This window comes from Lampetra fluviatilis, chromosome 29 (assembly GCF_964198595.1).
Source record: "Lampetra fluviatilis chromosome 29, kcLamFluv1.1, whole genome shotgun sequence".
NCBI lineage: Eukaryota > Metazoa > Chordata > Hyperoartia > Petromyzontiformes > Petromyzontidae > Lampetra > Lampetra fluviatilis.
In genome coordinates, this window is record NC_136303.1 from 4116131 (window position 1) to 4137505 (window position 21375).

Sequence of the window (21375 nt, forward strand, 5' to 3'; positions counted from 1 at the left end):
AGCAATGCGCGAACCACCGCACCACCGCTCCCCGCGCACACGCACGCACACGCGCACACACACAAACGCAACCCCATACGCGCATTCACAACAGCATAAGGCAACAGTTAAATAACGGGGAATTTTACCCCCCAAAAAATTTTAAAAACGAAATTAGCGAAACCGTTAATATAAAATGTAAATCTTATAAACGCCTTCATGTACGAAAGTAAGGTTTGGTAGAGTTTGCTATATACGTAATTTTTTTCTTTTTAATTTGCAGCAAAATCGAGGGGGGGGGGCTCTTGCCCCCTCCTAACCCCCCCCCCCCATGCACCCTCCCCCCCCACCACCCCCCCCCCCCCCACTTTCTCTCTCTCGCTCTATTGTAACAGCTTGGTATTAATTTTCTCAATTCACGCGACATCCAGGAAACCTGCCACCTGCCACGTGCGTTTTGCATGTGTATGTATACGTGTACATGTATGCGTGTACGTGCATAAGCACGTGTGCAACATGTGTTGAAACGGAACATGCAAGTGTATTTACATTTTACACGTGTGTGAATGTTTATTGTTTGCAAAGCACACGCGTATTTATGCGCGTTCACTAAATCCACAAGTATGAGTGCGTATGGCCATGTGGTCATTTTTGCGCAAGTAAAATGTGCGTGTACATAAGCTTCTCTAACATATCGTACATGGGCGAGTGCATAAGTAGTCCAATTGGTATCTGGATGTACGTATGCATCCCTGTATGTACGGGTAGATGTGGGTATGTTGGGGCAAGTGCTGTTACAGGGGAGGGGCGGGGTGCATTTGTCTGTGTTATGTGGGTATGAGTTAGCAAGGCCTGCTGTAATATCGTTAATTTTCACGAGACGAATTCCACACCAAATGTTTACGATTTCCATTTACCGCAAAGCTCGGTTTCTCCATAACGTAATTGTGTACCTATTTTTTTGGTCTTATTGTTTTTTAAGGATGGCTGAAAGGTTAATCATCTGCAGTTCACTCCAGCTAAGTATTATAACCAACTACAATTTATAAAAAAAAAATGTTACCCACTAAGGCCCACTGAGCTATAACAGCTCTTTTTTTTCAGAAGCGACCTGGCCACAAATTATAGCTCAACTAAGTGGCTTGTCATCACGTGGACATTTATAGCAGCCAAATACTCCAAATGCGTAAACGCTGAATCTCAATGTGGAGGGAAAAACCGGAGGACCCGGAGAAAAATCCTGGAGAACCCGCCAACTCCAAATATACAGCAGGTGTCAGGGTCGGGATGGAACCCACGACCTCCTGTATACCGGGCGAGGGAGTTAACATCTCGGCACCGTGACGCCCTTAACAACAATCACACACGCTGTCAGAAAAATGGCAACGTCACACAATCGGCGTGTGTGCCCTCAATAAGGACGGATTATTTTTCTTTCTACAAATAACTTTTTAACGGGGGCCGGTTGCTTTCCTTTAGAACTTAAATCATCATTGTGAACTCCACCGCATCGTTGTCACGTTTAATATTTTATCAGGAATTGAAATATTTATAAGTTTTTTTTTTACGACCAACGGTTATCACGTTATGACAATATCTTGCCAAATGACCGAAACGATAATAGTGGATCGTATGACATGCGGTGGTATCGCTGTATCACGGCAACCTCAGTATGTGTACCCGGGTGTTAGGGCGCATATGTGTACGCAGACTTGCGTACATATGGGGCTGTACACAAGCTGATGTACACCTGGAAATAATCGGACTTTCATATGTGTGTATTAAATTGTACACACACGTGTATTCTATGTGCCTTTATTTACTTGTGTATTTGCCTATGTACTTACTTACTTGGGTATGTTTGGATCCAATTTTGGCGCTATGTACACACGTATTTATATAAGTGGATAGCATCAATTTTGTGCAGTATGTTTACACATAAGTCTACGTATAAACAAACAGTATAACAGTGTTAGGTGCCACGTATATGTGTATGTATTATATATCTCTGTATGCTTATATGTAGGCATTCATATTAGGTGGTATGCATACATTATGCAGACATGTGCGTGTGTGTATATCAGTCTGCATACATACATGGTTTTTATATTCACGTGAATGTATATCTGAATGTGTGTATATGGGCATTATGATCATGTTGTGGGATGTACACGTGAACGTATGCAGACCTGTACATGTGTGCGTATATGTACGTATGCATCAGTGTGCAAGCGTGTGTAGTCAGCGCATGTGGCAGGCATCTACATTACAATGCGTGTCCTGCCCTGCCTTCGATGCTCACGCGCACCCCACTTATTACGTACGTCTTGGTGCAAAACAGGCACATCACAAACACGCGAGCAAACTCTTTCTCTCTCTGCTCCCCAGCTCCCTTGGGCGACTTCCCTTATCTCGCTCGCTCGGCTCAACGTAAGAATGCACGGACGTATGATGTTTCACGCACGCCACGGAATGGTTGCGGTGCCCGGTTACGCGAGCAACAATAATCACTTATCGTGGCGTCATGGTTTGCTCCGTGGCCTGAAAAAACACCGGTCCCTCCCCCCCTTACAAAGCTCGCAGCATTCACCCCCGGGGTAAAACGCGGGCGACAGATCCGCGCCGTACAACCGCTCCTGAACTCTCAAGAAGGGTTCACCCCCAATCGGTTGGAGCCCGAACCACTGGTGGACGTTTTGTAACCTTGTGGCAGTGATCAATCTTCCCAAAAAAAGCGCTGCTTTTCAATGTCATAGAAGCGGCGTTACATTTCGTCAACCTCGGAGGAACAATAGGCTGCCTCTACCACGCCAACGCCCCCATCCCCCCCTTAGACGGGATGGGAACTTATAACCTCTCGCACGCGAACGCTGCAATTGCAGTGGGGTCCCACGGGATGGAGGAGGGTGCACAGGTACCGGGCTAAGAGGAGGTTGTACAAGGTGGGCCCACTTCAATGCCTGCACTAGGGCCCATGCCAACCACGCGACAACATCCTTGGCTTTTTCGCCACGGACCTATGGGGACCGATAGAAAGAAAAAATAGTCCCTTTCGTCAAACGGGTTGAAAGCCAATTAAGAACGTGGTCGAGATCTTTAGCACTGGAGACCCGGAGTGCCGCAGTCACGTAACGACAGTACATTTTTTTTTTTAAATCACAATTTAGTTGTGCGTATATATATAAAATTTAGTACTTGGGATCTTGACAATTGACAAGCAACGAATCGACTATTGCGAGTGACGACGATGGCGTCGCCAAGTCTTTTAACGTCCGCCCCGTACGGCAGACGGCACGCTTAGGTTTATTCAAAGGGGGGGGGGGGGGGTGGGAATCGAATGGTCACTCTCTGGACACCCCCATCGCCCCCCCACTGGCAAACGTGCAGAGCACGACACGGTCGTGATTTCGCGTGGACACGAACTGCAGTGGTGGCAGTGGCGGTAGCAGCACGTGGAAACCGCTGGCAAGGGGACATTTTTTTTGTTTAACTCGCTGCAAATAGTTGCATGGGGGGCGAGATCTCGCAAATGTATTTTGGCGGCAAAGTGCTCTCCTCTCAAAAGGGAACGGAATTTTACTTTTTACCGTGCTGGCAAACCGGACAAGTCGGTGCGGGGGCCTTCTGGCCGGCTGGTCACTCAAGGGCAACGAATTTCGACGATGGTCAACCCCAACGAATAAAAAATATATATATGCAATTAAAAAAACTCAGCACGGTCCGCAAGGTATGCGACCCTACCACGACACATCCCGGCAAGTTAGGAGCGAGTACTGTTTCAGTCCGAGTACATTTGATTTTGTCAACGACCGAGCACACACTATCCACAAAATTTCCAAAATCCGTTGACGGGATGCTACATAAACGTGCCGCGGTGTTTTTTTTCTTCTTTTTTGTGTTTTTTCGTTGTTGTTGTTTTTAAATCATCATCGTTGAAGCGTGACTCAAATCGAGCTCTTGCTTTCCACGTCATATGCTACGTGTGACCTCTGCACGCGACGGCGTGGCCAGGTTCACAGAGGTCACGACCCAACACGGGCCAGCTTCGCGCACATTGCGCCGGGAACAACCGGTTGAACCCCAGGTAAAAAAATCAATCGGCCCCGTGCTTCAAACCGGCAAGACATGGGGGGGCAGTTCGTACAGAGCTTGGCGGGTCCATCGCTGCCGCCGCCGCCGCCGCCCCTCAGCTCCGAGGCACACGGACGTGAGACTTCAATTCTCCCATCGAGTCCCCGACCAACTCCGTCGTCGTCGCGGTCGCACAACCCGGTCGTCCGATCCGGCGATCGGCGCCGCCGTCAACGATACCGTCGCGACTCTCTCCTCCCCCCCTTTCCGCGAGACGCGTCCGTCCCTCCTCTCGTGCCGGACACGGGAGGGTGGGGAGGGATGCGCTGGGGGGGGGGGGGAGGCGGTGCAAGTACGGCTCAGCGTCTCTCAGTTGAGGAACTTGCGGCATCGCTTGGCGCCGCAGTTACACGGCAGCTTGGAGCCGGCGTCCTCGATGGGGAATTTGTAGTCGTAGGTGAGCTCCTCGCCCCTCGCGATCCGCCGCATCGCGAAGATCACGATGTGCTTAGCGCCGTCCACGCCGATCACCCGCGAGTAGCAGTTTGGCTCGCACGAGTGGTTGATGAAGCGCGCCGCGTTGCCGTGCATCGTGGCGTCCACCACCTCGAAGTCGTCGATGCGGAACATGTAGCAGCCGATGCCCTGCGATGGGGGATGGCGGCGGGGAGAGCGGCGGGGACAGTCGTGAGGACGGCAGTGGAGACAGCGGTTGCCTCTCGTCTGCATAGGAGGGCATTGGAAGCGAATCCAGGAGCAGTTCTGTTTCTTCCGGAGGGCCGCTCTATAACACGGGACGACGCACTGCAGCACCTCGTGTCACAATGGTAATACCACGTAATATATAAATATATAAAGATGTCACACTGGCCCACAAAGACAAAGCACACAGACATTTGTCGATGCTCAACTGCATTCCTGCTTGAGAGCCAACAATGGTGGAAATTCCACATTTCTATGATGGTGACCAGTCTATGCACAGAACTATATTCTTAGTTTTTTCGGTAAAGTCATGTAGGTAAAAAATGAAATTAAAATTAATAAAAGTAATAATAGAAATAAAAGAATAATTTTAAAAAATTACGACGTTTCGGAGGCAACACAAGTCTCCGTCATCAGGTGGGACCGTCACAGACTTGTGTTGCCTCCGAAACGTCGTGATTTTTTTCTATTATTACTTTTATTAATTTTAATTTCATTTTTTACCTACGTGACATTACCAAAAAACTAAGAGTATGAATCCTTGCAGTCACGAAAGCTTCAAATCTAGATTATCCACAGAACTGCTTATCACGAAGGAACTGTGAAAAGAGCCTTCGAGCTCATCGTATCCCTCCAGTCTCCAGAAATATTCGAATTCCGATTCTCAACAATTGCAACAAAAAGACTCCTCATCTCCTGACGCCGGCGGCGCAAGTGGGAATCAAGCCGGAGCCCAAGAGTACGACTCGTCGTACGGAGAGTGCCGCTCTCGCCCACCTTGCTGTCGTAATACTTCTCCCGCTTGTCGGTGAGCACCGAGCGAATGACGATGCCCGAGTACTCGATGACCATCTCTCCGGCGTCGATGTTGCGCTTGCAGAACAGGCCCCGCCCGTGTATGGCAGAGCTAAAAAGACAAAGATTCCCCCCCCACACCACGTATCGCCTTAAGAGACTGTTGGGGCAAGTGCTGTTAGCGAGCAGCAGCACCTATGCAGGCCGCCTTTGTCTCCCCAGTGGCGATATTTACCACACATCGCGCCGGGTACTCGTTTGAGGCCGAATCGCCCTAGGGGAGGCCCAGGACTGGTTCAGATAATCGTCACCGGTGTTGGTGGTGGCCGTGAGCGGGAATCGAACTTGGGTCGCCGGGGGTTCGTAGCGGAGTGTGCCAACCGCTACACGACGGCTCACCACACACGAACGCGCGCACACACACACGCGTATGTAGGCGCACACCAATCAGGTCTGCTGAGAGCACTAAAAGTAAAAAACAAATTCAGAGTGAAAAAAGGGGCCATGCGAGCACCAGAGGTGGGCTAGAATTTGTGGGGGTTAGCGCTACAGGCCGGTTGTGTGGGTTTGTTTGTTTTTTTCCTAGTAAGGCGATGGTCTGATTAGTAGCGTGGTAAGGGACAAAGTGAAGGACAGGGTTTGTTTAGTATGGTTATGATTATAGGTAAAGATAGTTTATACTTGACTAGTATAGCTAGGGTTAATGGTTAGGGAGAGTGTCTGGTTGGTTGGCTCGTGTGATTATGGTGAGGGATAAGGATTAGTGTCTGTCTGGTTTCTGTGGTTAGGGTTAGAGTTCAATTGGCTGGTGTGGTTAGAGCTAGTGGACATCATGAGTGTCTGGTTGGCTCGTGTGGCTACAGTTGGAGAGGATTAATGTCTAGTTGCGGTTCGTGTGGTTAGGGGTAAATGTTTACTGCCCAGCTGGTGAGTGTTGTTAGGGCTAGGGTCATAGCGTCAGGTTGGCCGGTGTGGCGAGTGCGGAGCGTGAGACGAGTTTCTAGTTTGGCTGTTTCGTTACGATTAGGGGAGATGATCGGTGGTGTGTCTAAAGTTGGCTCGTTCGCCATTACCGGTAAACGCCAACGGCCTCCTTGGATGTCTTCTTCAGGTGGCGGAAGCGCATCGCCATGGGCAGATCCATACTGGTGGCACGACTGTAAACGGCATCGCAACATCCACTGCTCACCCAGCCGGCTCCATCGGCGACAAGTTCTTTAACCGCGAAATCGAGCAAATCGGTGGTAAGCGATGGCGAGTGGGTGAGCGGACGGGATGTAGGGAGGGAGGGAAAGAGGAATGGATGAAGGGGCGGTGGGGGGCAGGAGGGTTGGTATTGAGGTTACAAAGAATGGAGAGGAGAGAGAGAGGGAGGAAAGCGGTAAGTGAGGAAGGGATGGGTGAATGGAACGAGGGAGGGAGGGACAGCGAGAGAGCGAGCGAGGGAGGGAGCAAGGGAGCAGGCGAACATGAGCCACGGGCGTGCGAACCGAGCCGACTTGAGCTGGATCTCATCCTCCTCCTCCTCGTGGGGGTTGTACGGCGGAGGAGCTCGATGTTGCGACGCCAGGAAGTTGAACATGTCGAAGGACGATTGCCTGTGGCGGGAGATGCCGCTCTGTTATCCCCGACGGAATGACAAACTGTCGACTGCAACCATAGAGGATACCTGCTTTCAGCGGTTATCCCATAGGCCCCGGATGGTAGATTATAACCCGTCGGCTCTATGACAATCGATTGTTCTTCACAAGACGTACATTTTATTATAATCAACACCGTTAATCATTATACCCATACGCGATTTAAACTAAAGTACGTAACACTGGGCGCGAAAGTCTAAGTGTTAAATAATGACTATTTAAGAATTTATGATTTTTGCCACTGGAGGCTATGCACTTTTTAAATGTCGATTGGAAACGAATTTCTTTCCGACTGCATTTTTGTGTCTAGTTTGTTGTCCTTCCCCCGCACCTCCGATTAGCACGGTTGGCTACGTACGGCGCGAAAGAAGCTCACACACACACAAACATCCGTACATTCTTATTGTAAAGCGGGGCTCTATCCGAGAGGTGAAATCCTCGTCGCATTTGTGTACGAGGCGACAGCCCCCGCTGGCGCGTACCGCTGGTAAACCTCGGCGCGCGCGCAACCGTGCGGGTTCAGCGGCAGCTCGGCCGCCTCGTGCTGCTGGTGGAAGCAGAACTTGTATCCCCGGCACGCGTGAGCGCCCACCAGCTGCTCGATGAGGTAGATGACGGCGTGGTGAGCCAGCCCAAGCATGCACACGCCGCTCACACCTGATGCACAAGCAAAGACAAAGATCCCCCCCCCCCGGAATAGCCTTCCATAGACTGTTGGGAAACAAGTACCGTTAGCGTGTGGTGCCTGAGTAGGCCGGAACGGCACACGAGGCGGTGGGTGGCCAGCAGCACGCCCGCCCGCCCGCATTTGTCTTCCGAGTGGCGACGTTTAAACATCGCACCAGGTACTCATTTGAGGCCGAGTCGACCAAGGGGAGGCCCAGGAGCGGTTCAGATAATCGCCACTTGTGTTGGACGCGAGTGGGAATCGAACTCGTGTCGCCCCGCTCAAGTGCGATTACAGAAATTCGCTGATTGTACAAATCGCCACGAGAGACCATGAATATCGAGACACGCATTGCTGGGTCAGCTGACTGGGCGGTTCGGAGATCAAAGCCCTGAGCTCAAACTTGCAGAGTTCGTGTGTTCAAAACCAGACAGTCGCCTGCAGTTAATGTAGCAAAGTAGAATCCAGTTGTATTCCGTGGAAGAAAAAAAATATATATATCTTTTTATGTGTTTGAATACAAAGAAACATGTTGTCTATTATGGATGTCTAAAAACCTGATCAAAAAGCCAGCTTAGCTTCCGAGATCTCATGAGATCAAGTGCATTCTGGGTGAATTTGCCAAAGCAATGAACGTACAAGTAAACAGCGCGTGATAGGGCTCGGGGGGAGGGGTGGTGTGAGGTCCAGGGGGGGTGGGGGTCATAAGAGGATGAGGGGAGGTGTGAGGGGGAGTGAGGGGGGTTTCCGAATCAGAAACTTTATTTATCCTGGAGAAATCCGATGAGCTACGAAGCCCTTTTTCTCACAGTTTTTTCACAGTTTGAAGGATCCCACCTGCAAAGGAGAGTTGCTTCATGCGAGCGTTGGCTCGCGCTTCCTGCACCCGGTCCGTGACGGCCTTCCACGCTTCTGTACGGGGGGCGGAGATGCCAAGACGCGTGAAGGAGACAAGCGGGGATACGGGGAGAAACACGGGGAGAGACACGGGGAGATACGCGGAGAGACATGGAGAGACACACGCACGGGCACGCAATTTTAGGAGACTGGTGAAGAACTCACCGACTTAAGACGTAATTACTGGAGACAGAGAGAGACGAGGCAAGGATGACGGACGAGATGGGTGAGTGGGTGAACGAGCGAGCGAGTTCAATAAAACCAATGGTTTTCATCCTGCTAAAAAATAGGGATTTCACGGTGGTGAGATGTCAACTACCTCGCCTGGTATACAGGAGGTCGTGGGTTAAATCCCGACTCTGATGCCTTTGGAGTTTGCATGTTTCTCTCCCTGTAGTCGCAAGGATTTTTCCTTGGGAACTCTGGTTTATCCCTCCACATTCAGAATCAACATCACGCGTTTCGGGTGTTTGGTTTCGAGTGTTTGGTTGCCACCACCCGACACAGCCAATTAGTAAGGTTTGTCACGTAAAAAAGAAGTGCCAATTCGTTGCGACTTCAGCACACCGGTGTGTTGGAGAGTATAACCCCATTGCCGCGAGTTTATCGTTTAGTGCAGCGAGCGGTGGCCGGCGCCACCTGGCCGGTGCGGAGTGTCACTGCGCCGAGCGCAACAGACAAGTCCAGGCGGGTGGCGGATGGTTTGCAAAGCGTCACCGTCGATGGAGTGCGACGTGGTGCTGAAGCCGTCGTCGCTCGTGATCTCGAAGAGGAGTCCCGGTTTGCTGCGGCGGCGTTCCCAGCGGCCGCACGTTTCCTCTTCGCGCTCCTCCCGCTCGCGCAGCACCAGCAGCGGGGACGAAAACGCCACCTCCTCGCCGCCATCGTCGTCGCCGCCACCACCGACGTCGTCGTCGTCGTCGCCGACCGTCTGCTCCTGCTGTTGCTGCTCCTCCTCCTGCTGCTGCTGCTGCTCATCCTCCCCCTCCTCCTCCTCACCCCCCACCTCCTCTTCCTCAGCGTCAGCGTCAGCCTCCAGCGTGTGCACCACGTCGCCGGCGTCCTCATCGCAGTCGTCGTCGTCGTCCTCCTCGTCGTCGTCGTCATCGCAGCCGGCTAGGAGGTGCAAGGGAGAAGAGTCGGATGCAAGTTTTGTTGGAGACTGGTTTTTGCGCATGTATGCCGTTTTCCGTTTGTGTGTACGCATCTTGAGTGCGTGCGTCTGTGCGTGGGGAGCGGTAGTGTCGCGGTTAGCGCGCTGCGCTACGAAACCGCCAACCTAAGTTCGATTCTCGCTCACGGCCAACACCAGTGACGATTATCTGAACCGGTCCTGGGTTTCCCTCGGCCGACTCGGCCTCAAATGAGTACCTGGTGGGCTGTGTGAACATCGCCACTGGAGAGACAAAGGTGGCCGAGCGTGGCGTTGGCCGCCCAAACCCAAGTGTGCCGTGCCGGCCTTCATAGGTGCTCGCTAACAGCACTGGCTCCAACAGTCTGTTAAGGCTACACGGGGGACCTTTAACTTTATATGAATGTATGTATGCTGAACTTCGAACTTCTTTCGCATCGTACGTAGTCAACCGTCCTAGTCGGCAAGTACGGCAGAGGGCGGGGGAAGACAACAAACTAAAGACACATTTTGTATGTGTCCGTGAGTGTACACGTGTGTGTTTGTGTGTGCGCGCGCGCGTGCACTCGTGCGGGAGTGCGCACACGTGTGTTTCGGCACGCACACGCGTGTTTCGGCACGCACACGCAAGCAGGCGCGCGTGTTTGACAACGGCGGCGGGGCGGGGCTGTACCATCGATGAACCTCTCGCAGTCGCCGTGAGCGGCGTGCACCGCGCCGGTCCCGTCCATCTCCTCCACGTCCCCGACGGCGCCGCCGCCCACGCCCCCGTACAGCTCCACCTGGGCGTCGGGCGCCATCGGCTGCGGCACCGCCTGGTCGGCGCTCGACAGCGACGCGGCGCTGCAACGGGAAAACGCAAACGGACGCAAAGAAATTAAAATGTAACAAAAAAACAAAACAGGGCCAAACAGGGCTTTCGCGTTTACCAGAATGGGGGGGGGGGGGGGCACGAGTGAGATTTTGGCACGGTAATTTAGCAGATTTGACGGCCAATGCGTGGGAAAAAGCTATCACAGGTCAAGGAATGACAAGTAATGGTGGCTCATACAAATATGAAAACATTTATTTTACATTTCGATTCAATTCTGTATCCACATTCAAAAGAACCAAATATGCAGTGCCCAATCTAGATTTGAAGTGTTCGTGACTGCAGGGATCCATACTCTTTGGTTTTTACGGTAAAGCCACGTAGGTAGAACATTTTATTTAATTTAATTTTATACCTACGTGACTTTACTGAAAGAACCAAAGAGTATGCAGTGCCCAGTTTGCAGAGGGACAGCCCTAATGGCAATTGGAAATAGCCGATTCTTAGAGGGATATTAAAGCATTCATGTAACAATCAACTAGCCCGTTTCATTTCATTCGTACTGCGATCTATCACCAGGGAACGCAGTACGATTAGCACAATTGGTTACGTACGGTGCGAAAGAAGTTCAACATACAACCACACATATCGTGCCGAAGGTCAAAACAACACTTCTCTTACGGCTCCTTTCCTCACACTGCTCCCGTTCTGAACTCTTACACATTACACCTTTAGTCGTGCTATTTTTGTCGACAGCCTCACGTTTTAGGCCTTTGGGGTCTGTGCTCATCGACTGCAACCGCAATTTTATGTATCGACTCGATAAATCCACAAATCGCCACCTCTGTAACACCCCCCCGCCCCTCACCTCGTCATCGCGGCCGTGGCCCCAGCCGACGGCGACGACGACGACGACGACGACACCGACGAGGACGACGACGACGACGAGGACGACGAAGACATCGACGAAGAGGCCGCCGCGGCCGGTGACGGAGCCGCCGCCGCCGCCGCCGCCACCGCCGCCGCCGCCGCCCCCAACATGCCGTGCTGCACCCCGAAGGCGTCGGTCCACACGAGGACTCCGCGGGCCCTCTTGCCGGCACTGCCCGGCGCCGGCGAGCCGGCCCGCTTGCCGCGAGCGCGGTGGTGACCGTGCGACGGGGTCGGCTCGCCGCCACCGCCCCGGCAGAAGGCCGCCTGGTGACCCTGGGCGTGACCCTGACTGTGGGCGTGCGGCGGCGGCGGCGGCAGCGGGAGGTCGAGCGGCGAGGTCATGACCCCGATGGCGCGCCCGTCGACCGTGCTGATGGTCCTCAGGGCGTCGTGCGACGGGGGCGGCTGCAGCGGGCAGGCCGCGCCAAACTGCTGCACCGACGCGCAGTCGTGCGACAGCTGCGACAGCAGGGAGGCGCCCAGTGACACCGGCACCGCCTGCTGCTGCTGGTGGTGAAGCTGCGACTGCAGGTGCATGTGGCTCTGCACCTGCTGCTGCTGCTGCTGCTGGTTCAGACCGAGACTTTGCTGGCTCGCCTTGAGCAGCAGGCCGCTGATCCCGCCTGGCTGAGCGTCAGCTCCGAGCAGCGAAGAAGTTAACGACGAAGGCGCTGCGGAGGTTGGCGACGAGGTTGAGGAAGCGACGATGGACGAGGCGCTGCTGGCCCCGCCGGCCGCCAGCAGCGGTCCGAAGATGGAGGCAGTGGACGCGGCACTGAGCTGCTGCTGCTGCTGCGTTGGGATGAGGCTCATCACGTTCATGGTCAGCGCGGTGCTGACCGCCGACGAAACGGATGGGTCTGCGACCGACGAGACGGCAGCGCTGGTAAATCCGGAAACCGCCTGCGCCCCGAACGCCAGCGCCGGGTTAATTAGGGCGGCCGAGGAAGGCACCGGCTGCTGCTGCTGCTGCTCTAGGTACAGCAGACCCGACTGCGAGCGCCGCAGAATGGCAGGCAGCGTGCGCTGAATGGGCCGGGCTGCTGAGTCGGCGCCGCTGCCGCCGCTCGCCTCCGTCTGAGCAGCCGGCGTGAAATTGAGCAGTGCCATGTTGGGCCCAGCCGGCTCCGTGGCACGCGAAGACGGCGCTATCTTCTTATTCCTCCGCGCGGCGCCCGACGACTTCGCGCTAGCGGGCCTCTTACTCGTGCCGGCCCCGACGCGAGCCTGCGCTGGCGCCGCCACCGCGGGTAGCTGCGCGCCGGCATGCTGCTGCTGTTGCTGGTGCTGGAGCGCCGCAGGAACCGTCAGCGCCGCGTTGATGCCGATGCCGGCTTCCTGCAGCGAGAGCTGCGTGCCGAAGGGCGCGAGCACCGCCTGCGTGCCGACCGGCTGGACGGCGCCAGGGGTCAGGTACGCGGCGGCGCCCGTGCTCGTGACGGCGTTGCCCAGCTGCTGGCCGAGCCCGGCGAAGGCTCTCTCCAGCTGCTGCTGCTGCTGCTGCTGTGACAGCAGCGAACTCATGCCGGCGCCCAAGACGAAGTTCTGCGTCTGAGCGCCGAGCGTCACCGGCGAAGATGTCAGCACGAAGTTGGAGCCCACGAAGCTTTGGGCGCCGGACACTCCTGTGCCGACCCCTGCCACCGACGTCGGCTGCAAGAAGCCCGGCGCCGTTCCGGCCGTCAGCGCCATCTCGACGCCGAACGGGAGCGCTTGCTGCACAGTCGAGCTCACGGACGGCTGAGGCGCCAGCGCGAAACCGGCGCCGAGCCCTTCGCCGCACGCCTGCGGCTGCAGGATGTAGAGCGGCTGCCCATTCTGGTCCACCACAATCAGCGGCCCGAAGGACAGCGCCGACGCCTGCGGCGGCGCCACCGACAGGGATTCGGCAGCGGTCGGCACCGTCTGGGCGCCGCCGGCGACGGCGATCGAAGCGCCCAAGAGGGGCGACGCGAACGAGCCCCGGGCGCCGTCGCGCTCCTCCACAGCGGGGGCTGCCGGCGGGATGAGCGATTCTGACGGAGCGACGACGGACGGCGACGCCGCCGTCGCCGCTGATGAGACTGCCGATGGCGCCGTCTGCTGCTGCTGCTGAGCGGTGGGGACGGCGGCCACGGCGCCGGCGCCGGCGCCGGGGCAGCACCCCGGAGAGATGACGGTCGGTGTCTCAACGCTCCCTGCCGCGGGGTGGACGCCTGCCAGCGCCGCGAAAATGCCGGCGTCGGCCGTGGCGGGCGCTTGCTCCCGCGCAGGGACGCCGAGCACGACCGCCTGCGGCGAGGGGCCGCCGCCGGACGATGCGGGCAAAGCACCGTACGCCACTCCTTCGCCGCCGCCGGCCGTCGCTGCCGCCGCTGTCGCGAGGGCGGTGCCGGCCCCGCCGGCCGGGCCGTGCGTGGTCAGCACGCAAAGGTCGGCCGGAAGTTCACCGAACGGCGCCGCCACCGGCGACGCCGCCGCGGGGGCCGTGGTTCCGTCAGCTCCGACGATCACGGCCGACGTTTCGGCCGGGACGCCGGCGAGCTGCTGGGACAGCATGTCCATGAGGCTGCTCCGCTCGCCGTCAGATTCCCTGCCAACGCCGGCGCCGCCAACGCCCGCGACCGCGACCACGCCGGCCGCGCCGCCGGCCACGACCTCGCCGTCGCCGCCCATCCCTCTCCCGCCCGTCACGGCCGCCACCAGCTCCTCCGACGGCTCCAGGACAGTGCCCAGAGGCGGCGCCACCGCTTGCTCCGCGGCGACCGCGGCCGGCCCCTGCGTGGACGAGACAACCGGCGCCGCTACCGCTCCGGCGCCGCTGCCTCCGCCGGTGCTGGCTCCGGCCACCACACCGGCGACCACGCCGGCCACCAGATCCGATGCTTCCTCGCTGGAATCCAGCACGGGGTCGTTGCGCAGCACAAAGTCCATGATGTCAGACGGCAGGATGTTGCCAAAGTCATCGCTGATGGCACCGATGACCGACTCGGGAAAGCCGCCCGCACCGAAGCTCTCCAGAAGGGCCTTGTCGGAGGGTCCGCGAGGCGAGGTGTCCGCACCGGCGTCCCCGTCGGCCCGCGCCGACCCCGCCGCCGATGACGAGGAGGTGGCAGAGGAGGTAGTGGCGGTGGTGGCCACCGCCGCCGGCGTTGGTGCCGCCGCCAAAGGGAGACCGTCGCCCACGAATGAAACACCTGGTGGAGTGAGGCCCGAGAGGCCGGTCAGCATGCGGTGGCCCTGGTGCTTGCCGGGCCTGGCGTCGCCGGCGCTGGTTTCGTCGTCGTCATCATCATCATCATTGTCGTCGTCGTCGCTGTTGGCGCTGCGCCCGTGCGTGCGTCGCTTGCGATCAGCGACCCCGTCGCTGCTCTCCGTGTCGTCGGCGTCGTCGTCATCGTCGCCACCATCGTCATCGTCGCCTTCATCGTCATCGTTGACCTCGTTGTCCTCCTCTTCCTCCTCACCGTTACCGGCGCCATCGTCGCTGCCGTTCCTCGACCTGGCGGCGGCGGCGTCGGATCCGTGGTTGTCGTCGTCGTCAAACGGCGCTCTCGACGAAGCCTCGCTGTCGGAGCTGGTGCTGCTGCCGTCGTCATCATCATCGTCTTCATCGTCATCGTCGTCGTCGGCAGCCCCATCAAACTGTCCGATTCGCGGCAGGTAGTCATCATCACCACGAGCCTCCTCGCCGAACCAGTTCCCTCCTCCTAATCGCTCCTCGTTGTCACCCACCTCGTCCATCCCGAGCACCGTGCGCGGGTAACTGAAGTAGCAGCTGCGCTCTCCAAAGCGGCCACGGGTTCCGCCACCGCCATCGCCGTCACCGTCGTCCTCGCCGTCATCGTCGTCGTCATCGTCGTCGTAATCGTCGGCTCCGTCCGTCTGCCCGCGCGTAGCCGGGTCCTTGCTGCCACCGGCCCCCCTCCTGCCACGGGAGACGTAGGGCGAGGCGCCGGCGTCCCCGGCGTCGGCGCCGCCGTAGGAGCGCACGCCGTAGAACGGCGTCAGCCCGTAGCACGTCGCCGAGCGGGCGCGGGCGCTCCGCTTCGGGTAGCGACGGCGCAATGGCGTCACCACCTTCGCCGGTTCCTCCTCTTCCTCCTGTTGCTGCTGAGGCTGCTGCTGAGGCTGCTGCTGCTGCCCAGCGCTCACTTCACCGCTGGGTGTCGGCGAGTGCGGCCGCTCGGGCTGCACTGCGTCCTGGAGCTCGGGCGACCCAACGCCCGTCTCAGCGGCTTGGCTGGTTTCGGCTGCCGCAAGGTGGTGGTGGTGGTGGTGTGCGTGTGGTGGGTCCGCGTCACTATCGCGCCCTTGCATCTCTTCTGGCTGCCTCTCCGGGCGAGTCTCGCGCGCCTGCGCTTGCTCCGACGCCACCTCCGCAGTCACGTCTTTCTCAGATTCTCCGTCAGCCTTGTGACCGACGCTGCCACCGGTGGCGATGGCGGCGGTGGTGGTGCTGCTGCTCGTGGTGCTGCTGCTCGTGGTGCTGCTGCTCGTGGTGGTGGTGGTGGTGGTTGACGCCGATGGAACTTCTGCCGTTTGCGATTTCTTCACTTCCTTCCCTTTCTTGGACTTCCTCGCTCGGTGCCTGCACCGCGCCACGTGCCGCTCGAAGCGCGACTGTGACTTGTTGGAGTACGACTGCCCGCACAGCGGACACTCCAGCGGCTCCCTCTGTTGTGCCGGTGGCTGCGCTGGCGGCTGCGCCGGCGCAGCCGCCGGCGGCCGAGCCGGTTCCGAATCCTCCGCTCCTGACTTTGCGCCCGTCTTTGCCGGGGAAGCCGACCGGCTAGTGTCTGCGCTTCGCGCGACATCCGACGTGGCACCGTCGCTCGAGATCTTCGCCCGCTCCTTCTTGCCGCTTGATCCAGAAACGCCGGAAACACAAGCTCCACCGCCGGCACCATCGCCGGCGCCACTGCCGGCGCCACCGCCGCGCACCTTGCTCTGCGACCTTCTCTCACCGCCGCCTCTCCGAGTTTCGCCGTCCCCGACAAGCGCGCCGTCCGCCGACGCCGCCACGAGAGAGGGCGGCTGCATCTCCACTGCCGCGGGAGGGAGCTTCCTGACGCCGTCCGCACCGTCGGATCGACGTTCCGACGACTTCTCCCTCGTCTGTCCGCCCGCCGGTGCCGACGCCGAGGCCTCCACGGGCACAGTGGTTCCTTTTGGCAGCGCTTCATCTCTCCGGTCGCACGGGACGTTCGACGCCGGCTCTCCTCCCGGCGCTCTGGTGTCACCGCCGCCAGAACCGATGCCGGAACCGACGCTGCTGCTGGCATCGTCGCTCGGCAGCAACTTGGGCCCCTGCTTCTTGTCGCCGTCGCCCTCTCCGTTGGCGGCGCACGCCGCTTTGCCAGCACTTTCGCTGCGCGACCGCCGTTCGGCCGACTTTCTCCTCCGCCTCTCCCTCGACCGGTCCTTGTCCTTCGTCTTTTTCTTGCCGCTGTCTTTTTTCTTCTTTTTCTTGTCCCGCTTTGACGACGGCGCCGACGGGGCCGACGGGGCCGACGTGGCTGACGGGGCCGCCGGGGCCGACGGGGCGGTCGCGAACGCCTCGCTTGAACGTCCCTTTCCACCGTCGCCCTCGCGGCACAAATCGTCAGCGGTGGCGCCGCTGCCCCCGACCCTCACCGCCGTCGCCGCCAAAGCGACCTCCCTGCGGGCCTCCTCCTTCGACCTCTTCGCCTCATCGCCGTCATCCGCTGCCGGCGCCGGGACAACCGCTGGCCCTTTCGGCAGGACGGATGGTGTTTGGACACCTCTGGGCGGCTTGCCCGGAGTCTCTTTTGCCGGAGCCATTGCTGGGGTGGTGCCGAGCGGAGGGGGCTGCTTGACCGTGCTCTGCCGACCTTGTTGACCCAAAGCCAGCGGGCGCGGAGGGATGGCCGTAAGGGGCATTGCCAAAATGGCCTCCTCCGCGGCCGTCATTTTCCTTTGTTTCTTCGCCCTCCCTCCCTTCTTCTTATCGTCGTCGTCATCGGATGACGAAGATGATGACGACAAGCAAACCGACGCAACGATGGACGAGGCCGGCGACGTGCGCCGTGCCGCCCCGGCTTGAAGAGCGGCGCCACCAGCAGGCTTGGAGACGGAGCGTCTATCCTGCGGGCGGGCATCCGGCGACGGGGAGGCCGACGGAGGTTTTGCCGCCATTCTCTGCCCGATCGGCGGCGCCGGCGGCAGGAGCTGCCTGCCCCGCGGCGGCGCCGGCTGCCGGATCCTGGCACCAAGCCCGCTTGCCGGCAGAGACGCCGCTGCCGTGTGCGCCGTGGTGGTCAACGTCGGGGCGGAAACGCTGAGGGAAGGGCGGGGGTGTGGTGCCGCTTTGGGGGCGGGCGTTTTGACGTCCGCTTTCTGTTGCTGCTGCTGCTGCCTCGGTTGCGAGTGTTGCTGTCGTTTCTCCAGCTGGCTGTCTTGGCTGCCGTGCACCTGTTTTTGCGTTGGCTGTTGCGTCCTTTGTTGATGGGGTTTTTCAGGCTGGCCCGGCTGCTGTTTTTGCTGTCTCTGCTGCGGCTGCTGCTGCTGCTGCTGTGGCTTCTCCTGCCTGGGAAGCTGCTTCTGTTGGGTGAGCTGATGCTGCCTGTGCTGCTTGTCTGACTGTTTCTCTTGTAGGCTATGTTGGAGCTGCTTTTGTGGAAAGGGGGCTTGCTGATGCTTGTCTGGTAGTTTAGTCAAAGACTGCTGCTTGTGCTGTGTTTTCAGCTGCTGGTGAACCTGCTGTTGCTGCTGCTTTTCCACGTGTTGCTCTTGCTGTTTCTGTGGCGGCTGCTGCTGCTGCTGATTCTGCTGTAACTCACGTGGCTTGTCTTGCTGTAGCTTTTGTGGTGGCAACTCGTGCTGTCTCTCGTGCTGCTGCTGCTGTTGTTTCTGATGCTCCTTCTCGTCTGGCCGATCCTGTTTCTGCTGTGACTGTTTCTGCTGGGACTGCTGTTTCTGTTGGTGATGCTTCTCTTGCTGTTTTTCTGGATGTTTAAGCTGCTTCTCTGTTGGCTGCTTCAGACTTTTCTCTGCCTGCTGTTGTTGTTGTTTTAACTGCTTCTCTACATGCTGTTGTTTAAGCTGCTTATCTGTATGCTGTTGTTTCAGTGGGTTCTCTGGCGGCTGTTGTTTCAGACTTTTGTCTGCTGTCTGTGTTTTCTGACTTTTCTCTGCCAGCTGCTGTTTAGACAATTTCTCTGTAGACAGTTGTTTCTGACTTTTCTCTGCTAGCTGTTGTTTCGGAGTTTTCTCTGCCGGCTGTTGTTTAGACAGTTTCTCTGTAGACAGGAGTTTCGGAGTTTTCTCTGCCAGCTGTTGTTTAGACAGTTTCTCTGTAGACAGGAGTTTCGGACTTTTCTCTGCTAGCTGTTGTTTCGGACTTTTCTCTGCTAGCTGTTGTTTCGGAGTTTTCTCTGCCGGCTGTTGTTTAGATGGTTTCTCTGTAGACAGGAGCTTCAGAGTTTTCTCTGCCAGCTGTTGTTTAGACAGTTTCTCTGTAGACAGTTGTTTCGGACTTTTCTCTGCTAGCTGTTGTTTCGGAGTTTTCTCTGCCGGCTGTTGTTTAGACGGTTTCTCTGTAGACAGGAGCTTCGGAGTTTTCTCTTCCAGCTGTTGTTTAGACGGTTTCTCTGCTAGCTGTTGTTTCTGACTTTTCTCTGCCAGCTGTTGTTTAGATGGTTTCTCTGCTAGCTGTTGTTTCTGACTTTTCTCTTCCAGCTGTTGTTTAGACTGTTTCTCTGCCGGCTGCTGTTTAGAAAGTTTCTCTGTAGACAGTTGTTTCTGACTTTTCTCTGCCAGCTGTTGTTTAGACGGTTTCTCTGCGAGCTGTTTCGGAGTTTTCTCTGCCAGCTGTTGTTTAGATGGTTTCTCTGCTGACTGTTGTTTAGATGGTTTCTCTGATAGCTGTTGTTTCGGAGTTTTCTCTGCCGGCTGTTGTTTAGACTGTTTCTCTGCCAACTGCTGTTTAGAAAGTTTATCCGATGACTGTTGTTTCTGAATTTTCTCTACCAGCTGTTGTTTAGACGGTTTCTCTGCTAGCTGTTGTTTCTGACCCTTCTCTGCTGGCTGTTGTTTCAGCTGTTTCTCTGTTGACAGTTGTTTTGGCTGTTTCTCTGTAGACAGTTGTTTCTGACTTTTCTCTGCCAGCTGTTGTTTCGGAGTTTTCTCTGATGGCTGTTGTTTAGACTGTTTCTCTGCCAGCTGTTGTTTTGGCTGTTTCTCTGGTGACAGTTGTTTTGGCTGTTTCTCTGAAGGCTGTTGTTTTGGCTGTTTCTCTGATGACTGTTGTTTCAACTGTTTCTCTGCTGGCTGTTTTGACGGAGACGGTTTCTCATGATGCTTGTGCTGTTGCTGCGGTTGTGGTTGCCTTTGCTGCTTCTCCTGACGTTGCTTCTGTAGCCTTTCCGCGTGCTGTCTGTCCTGCTGTTTGTGTGGCTGCTTCTCAAGCTGCTGCTCTTTCAGTTTTTCTTGCTGCTGCTGCTGCTGCCTCTCTTGTGGTGGCTTTTGTGTCTTTTCCAGCTGCTGTTTCTGCTGCTGCGTCTGCTTTTCCAGCTGCTGCTTGTCCTGCAGTTTCTGCGGTTGCTTTTCGAGCTGTTGTTTTGGCTGCTGTCTTTCCAACTGCTGCTGCTTGTCCTGCTGTTTCTGCTGCAACTTCTCCATCTGCTGCTTTGGCTGCTTTTCTGGCTGCTGTTTTTGCTGCTCCTTCTCCGGCTGCTGCCTTTGCGGTTGCTTTTCCGCCTGCTGCTTGTCTTGCCTCTGCTGTTGCTTATCTGGCTGCTGCCGCTCTTGCTGTTTGTCCTGCTGTTGTTGCTTTTGTTTTTCTGGTTGTTTGACTTGTTGCTGTCTCTGCTGTTTATCTAATGACAGTCCCTCCTGCTGCTGCTGCTGTTTGTGTTGTTTCTCTGGCTGCTGCTGCTTCTCTTGCTGCACCCTCTGCTGCTGCTGCTTTTCCAGCAGCTGTTTGTCAAGCTGTGACTTGTCCTGCAGTCGTTCTTGCTGCTGCTGCTGCAGCTGTTGCTGCTGCTGCCTCTGCTGCAGCTTGCCGTGCTGGGCGTGCAGCAGGAGGTGGTGGTGCCCTGGCGAGGGGAGCGGGGCAGGACGACGTACCGCGACATTGCGCCGCGTGGGCGACACGACGCCGTCGCTGATCGCCAGGATGTGCGAGTTCCTGCTGGGAGAGCCGCCTGCCACACAACAACAAAGCGCATCGCTGGGGTTGCTACGATGCAGTAAAACTTTAACCATGATGATCGAAGGTCTAAAGGTAAACCAACTATCCCCCACTAAAGTTAGTTATTTGTAAAAACATTTTCTGTAGTTGTGGGCACAAGACGTCGCATTTTTTCTGACAGCGTGCGTTTGTTATTAAGGGCACCACGGTGGCGAGAGGTCGTGGGTTTGATCCCAAAGTGACGCCTGAAAATGTTGAGTTTGCGTGTCTCTCTTCCCATGGTCACGTGGCTCTTTCTTCGGGTCCTCTGGTTTTTCCCTCCACATTTATAAACGTGCATTTAGAGTATTTGGCTGATATACATTTCCACATGATAGGCCACTTCATTGGACAATCATTTGTTATAGCCAGGTCACTTCTGAAAAGCAGCTATATAGCTCAGTGAGGCCTTACCTGGTAAAATAAAAAATAGTTTAGTTTTAGTTTTACACATCGCGATCATCATCACTCACTTTTTAAACATGCCAAGAAGCTTGCCCCACATCGCGGATTTGACCACCCGCGACGGTTAACAACATTGTGGTGCAACGTGCGAGCATTGGCGAGGGCATGGGA

The 21375-nt window shown here is 56.7% G+C and overlaps 1 protein-coding gene across 2 annotated transcripts in view; it reads right to left on the reverse strand.

Moving 5' to 3' along the window:
• Positions 1-354: 354 nt before the first annotated feature.
• Positions 355-21375, reverse strand: part of LOC144942956 (uncharacterized) — a 67552-nt gene continuing 46531 nt past the window's right edge. For both annotated transcript variants that reach the window (XM_078870019.1, XM_078870018.1), the window contains 9 exons: positions 11563-20773; positions 10557-10726; positions 9469-9867; positions 8692-8766; positions 7670-7844; positions 7038-7145; positions 6621-6704; positions 5530-5659; positions 355-4695 (listed from right to left, as the gene is read on the reverse strand). In XM_078870019.1, coding sequence (XP_078726145.1) covers positions 4420-4695; positions 5530-5659; positions 6621-6704; positions 7038-7145; positions 7670-7844; positions 8692-8766; positions 9469-9867; positions 10557-10726; positions 11563-20773 — 10628 coding nt within the window. In that variant the 3' untranslated portion in view covers positions 355-4419. The remainder of the gene's footprint in view (positions 4696-5529; positions 5660-6620; positions 6705-7037; positions 7146-7669; positions 7845-8691; positions 8767-9468; positions 9868-10556; positions 10727-11562; positions 20774-21375) is intronic.